This window comes from Babylonia areolata, chromosome 18, assembly GCF_041734735.1.
Source record: "Babylonia areolata isolate BAREFJ2019XMU chromosome 18, ASM4173473v1, whole genome shotgun sequence".
In the NCBI taxonomy this organism is placed as follows: domain Eukaryota; kingdom Metazoa; phylum Mollusca; class Gastropoda; order Neogastropoda; family Buccinidae; genus Babylonia; species Babylonia areolata.
Window position 1 is genome coordinate 2,346,231 of NC_134893.1, and position 6,000 is coordinate 2,352,230.

General features: G+C 47.7%; 1 protein-coding gene across 1 annotated transcript in view; it reads right to left on the minus strand.

The window, feature by feature from the left end:
* The window catches only part of LOC143292356 (transmembrane protein 26-like), a 34,360-nt gene extending 28,360 nt beyond the window's left edge, over nucleotides 1-6,000 (minus strand). The window contains exon 1 of the mRNA XM_076602551.1: nucleotides 5,543-6,000. Coding sequence (XP_076458666.1) covers nucleotides 5,543-5,859 — 317 coding nt within the window. The 5' untranslated portion in view covers nucleotides 5,860-6,000. The remainder of the gene's footprint in view (nucleotides 1-5,542) is intronic.

Below are 6,000 nucleotides of genomic sequence, written 5' to 3' on the forward strand. Positions count from 1 at the left end.
GTGTGATGTGACTGTCCTATGTGTATTACCACTGGTCCACCGCTGTGTATGCTGTGACTGTCCTATGTGTATTACCACTGGTCCACCGCTGTGTATGCTGTGACTGTCCTATGTGTATTACCACTGGTCCACCGCTGTGTGTGCTGTGACTGTCCTATGTGTATTACCACTGGTCCACCGCTGTGTGTGCTGTGACTGTCCTATGTGTATTACCACTGGTCCACCGCTGTGTGATGTGACTGTCCTATGTGTATTACCATTGGTCCACCGCTGTGTGTGATGTGACTGTCCTGGACCACCGCTGTGTGTGATGTGACTGTCCTATGTGTATTACCACTGGTCCACCGCTGTATGATGTGACTGTCCTATGTGTATTACCACTGGTCCACCGCTGTGTGTGATGTGACTGTCCTATGTGTATTACCACTGGTCCACCGCTGTGTGATGTGACTGTCCTGGTCCACCGCTCTGTGTGATGTGACTGTCCTATGTGTATTACCACTGGTCCACCGCTGTGTGATGTGACTGTCCTATGTGTATTACCACTGGTCCACCGCTGTGTGTGATGTGACTGTCCTATGTGTATTCCCACTGGTCCACCGCTGTGTATACTGTGACTGTCCTATGTGTATTACCACTGGTCCACCGCTGTGTGTGATGTGACTGTCCTATGTGTATTACCTCTGGTCCACCGCTGTGTGATGTGACTGTCCTATGTGTATTACCACTGGTCCACCGCTGTGTGATGTGACTGTCCTATGTGTATTACCACTGGTCCACCGCTGTGTGTGATGTGACTGCCCTATGTGTATTACCACTGGTCCACCGCTGTGTATGCTGTGACTGTCCTATGTGTATTACCACTGGACCACCGCTGTGTGATGTGACTGTCCTATGTGTATTACCACTGGTCCACCGCTGTGTGTGATGTGACTGTCCTATGTGTATTCCCACTGGTCCACCGCTGTGTATACTGTGACTGTCCTATGTGTATTACCACTGGTCCACCGCTGTGTGTGATGTGACTGTCCTATGTGTATTACCTCTGGTCCACCGCTGTGTGATGTGACTGTCCTATGTGTATTACCACTGGTCCACCGCTGTGTGATGTGACTGTCCTATGTGTATTACCACTGGTCCACCGCTGTGTATACTGTGACTGTCCTATGTGTATTACCACTGGTCCACCGCTGTGTGTGATGTGACTGTCCTATGTGTATTACCACTGGTCCACCGCTGTGTGTGATGTGACTGTCCTATGTGTATTACCACTGGTCCACCGCTGTGTGTGATGTGACTTTCCTATGACTGATGCCCTGCAGTGAAATGCCCCATTTGGCGATTCGCCCAACATGCGAAACACTCTGTCTCAGCTCAAGAACGAAACCAATGCTAAATGCTGCTTAAATTTGTGTGGTAAAAGGACTGTGAATGACGTGGCGAATGAACTATCTGGAGGCTAGTCACGACCATGAAAACACACCAACAGATATTATGTATGTACACACACACACACACACACACACACACACACACACACACACACACACACACACACACACACGAGAGAGAGAGAGAGAGAGAGAGAGAGAGAGAGATAAGGGGGAGACAGACAGACAAAATTCTCTATTCACAAAGCCAGGTAACAGATAAGAAAACACTTATTTGTGCTTAATTATTTATTAGCAAATAATATTTGCAGAAAGGGGATGGGGGGGAGAGAGAGGGGGTAAGCACAGTGAGAGACAGACAGAGGGAATCTGAAACAGAGCGAGACAGACAGAGGGAATCTGAAACAGCGAGAGAGACAGACAGAGGAAATCTGAAACATCGAGTGAGACAGACAGAGGAAATCTGAAACATAGCGAGACAGACAGAGGAAATCTGAAACAGAGCGAGACAGACAGAGAGAATCTGAAACAGAGCGAGACAGAGGAAATCTGAAACAGAGCGAGACAGAGGAAATCTGAAACAGAGCGAGACAGACAGATAGAGGAAATCTGAAACATAGCGAGACAGACAGACAGAGGAAATCTGAAACAGAGCGAGACAGAGGAAATCTGAAACAGAGCGAGACAGACAGAGGGAATCTGAAACAGAGCGAGACAGACAGACAGAGGGAATCTGAAACAGAGCGAGACAGACAGACAGAGGAAATCTGAAACATAGCGAGACAGACAGAGGAAATCTGAAACAGAGCGAGACAGACAGACAGAGGAAATCTGAAACATAGCGAGACAGACAGACAGAGGAAATCTGAAACAGAGCGAGACAGACAGACAGAGGAAATCTGAAACATAGCGAGACAGACAGAGGAAATCTGAAACATAGCGAGACAGACAGACAGAGGAAATCTGAAACATAGCGAGACAGACAGAGGAAATCTGAAACAGAGCGAGACAGACAGAGGAAATCTGAAACAGAGCGAGACAGACAGACAGAGGAAATCTGAAACATAGCGAGACAGACAGAGGAAATCTGAAACATAGCGAGACAGACAGAGGGAATCTGAAACAGAGCGAGACAGACAGACAGAGGAAATCTGAAACAGAGCGAGACAGACAGACAGAGGGAATCTGAAACAGAGCGAGACAGACAGACAGAGGAAATCTGAAACAGAGCGAGACAGACAGAGGAAATCTGAAACAGAGCGAGACAGACAGAGGAAATCTGAAACAGAGCGAGACAGACAGACAGAGGAAATCTGAAACAGAGCGAGACAGACAGACAGAGGAAATCTGAAACAGAGCGAGACAGACAGACAGAGGAAATCTGAAACAGAGCGAGACAGACACACAGAGGGAATCTGAAACAGAGCGAGACAGACACACAGAGGATCAGTAATCCTCCTGCTAAATTTGAATTTGTCAGGAACATTTTCTGCAAACATTTTACCAAAGTAGGCTTTGATCAGTTTTGTGCTGTCAAATATAACTTGATGTACGAACTGTTGGCCTTTTTTTTTTCTTTCTTTTTTTTAATTCACACGTTCGTTTTGTTGTTTGCTTTTTGTGTGTGCAGATTTCTTTCTGATTTTATCTTGATAACGTATGGTACAAGACCATTACAGAGTCATCAACAAAATAGTCAAAACCTAACTTCCTCCCTTCCTTCCAAGTTCTCTACACGAACCATATCATTTCCATCCGGGTTCTAGTACATTGATTAAAACAAAGCCTTAAAAACTATGTAATTTTAAAACAAAGCCTGTTTAAAACAAAGTCTGTGAGTGCCGGTGTGTGTGTGTGTGTGTGTGTGTGTGTGTGTGTGTGTGTGTGTGTGTGTGTGTGTGTGTGTGTGTGTGTGTGTGTGTAAATTGACAGGGAAACAAATACATGCGCAGGGAGAACCCAGAAAAAAGAGGGGGAGGGGGAGAAACAATGATACAATATAATACGATACAATACAATACAATACAATACAACGCAACGCAACACCACACAACACACCAACAACACAACACAACACCCACAGCACAACACAACACAACACCAACCATACCACACAACACGCCAGCAACAACACAACACCAACAACACAACACCAACAACACAACACAACAACACACAACACCACACCAACAACACAACACCACACAACACCAACAACACAACACCACACCAACAACACCACACCAACAACACCACACCAACAACACAACACCAACAACACCACACCAATAACACAACACAACACCAACAACACCACACCAACAACACAACACCACACCAACAACACCACACCAACAACACAACACCACACCACACCAACAACACCACACCAACAACACAACACAACACCACACCACACCAACAACACCACACCAACAACACCACAGCACCACACCAACAACACCACACCAACAACACCACACCAACAACACCACACCAACAACACCAACAACACCACACCAACAACACCACACCAACAACACCACACAACACCACACCAACAACACCACAGCACCACACCAACAACACCACACCAACAACACCACACCAACAACACCACACCAACAACACCACAGCACCACACCAACAACACCACACCAACAACACCACACCAACAACACCACACCAACAATACCAACAACACCACACCAACAACACCACACCAACAACACCACACCAACAACATCACACCAACAATACCAACAACACCACACCAACAACACCACACCAACAACACCACACCAACAACATCACACCAACAATACCAACAACACCACACCAACAACACCACACCAACAACATCACACCAACAATACCAACAACACCACACCAACAACACCACACCAACAACACCACACCAACAACACCACACCAACAACACCACACCAACAACACCAACAACACCACACCAACAACACCACACCAACAACACCACACCAACAACACCACACCAACAACACCACACCAACAACACCAACAACACCACACCAACAACACCACACCAACAATACCACAGCACCACACCAACGTGCAACAGCACAACACAACACCACACCAACAACACCACACCAACAATACCACACCAACAACACCACACCAACAATACCACACCAACAATACCACAGCACAACACAACACCACACCAACAACACCACACCAACAACACCACACCAACAACACCACACCAACAATACCACACCAACAACACCACACCAACAATACCACACCAACAATACCACAGCACAACACAACACCACACCAACAACACCACACCAACAATACCACACCAACAATACCACACCAACAACACCACACCAACAACACCACACCAACAACACCACACCAACAATACCAACAATACCACACCAACAACACCACACCAACAATACCACACCAACAACATCACACCAACAATACCACAGCACCACACCAACAACACCACACCAACAACATCACACCAACAATACCACACCAACAATACCACACCAACAACATCACACCAACAATACCACACCAACAACACCACACCAACAACATCACACCAACAATACCACAGCACCACACCAACGTGCAACAGCACAACACAACACCACACCAACAATACCACACCAACAACACCACACCAACAACACCACACCAACAACACCACACCAACAACACCACACCAACAGCACCACACCAACAACACCACACCAACAACACCACAGCACCACACCAACAACACCACACCAACAACACCACAGCACCACACCAACAACACCACACCAACAACACCACAGCACCACACCAACAACACCACACCAACAGCACCACACCAACGTGCAACAGCACAACACAACACCACACCAACAATACCACACCAACAACATCACACCAACAATACCACAACACCACACCAACAGCACAACACAACACCACACCACACCAACAGCACAACACAACACAACACCACACCAACAGCACAACACAACACCACACCAACGTGCAACAGCACAACACAACACAACACCACACCACACCAACAGCACAACACAACACCACACAACACCACACCAACAACACCACACACTCCACAAGGCCCACCCACTCACCAGCGACTCTCGTGCCCCCCTCTCTTCAGCACCGTGAACACGCCCTCCACCCCCATCAGCAGCAGTGCGGCCAGCAGTGCCCACAGCGCCGTGCGGGAGGTCAAGGACACCACCAGCCACACGGCCAGGGTGGCATGCACGAGCAGCACGAGGCGCACGGCGACGGCCACCATCACGCACCACTTGCCGTAGCAGCTGCTGCAGGGAGACCCCCTTCTGCCCATGTCCTCCTGGAGTGTGTCCGAGTCCACAGAGCTTCCCGCGGCTTCCTCGGAGCTGGACTGGTCCCAGTCCCGTTTCCTGTCATTGCTGTCCATCGTCCTTGTTCTGTTTTGTTGTCTTCTTCAAAAAGGTATTGTCTTTAATGGTGTTTGTCTTGTGTTTGTTGTCTTGTTCTAAAAGGTATTGTCTTTAGTGGTGTTTGTCTTGTGTTTGTTGTCTTGTTCAAAAAGGTATTG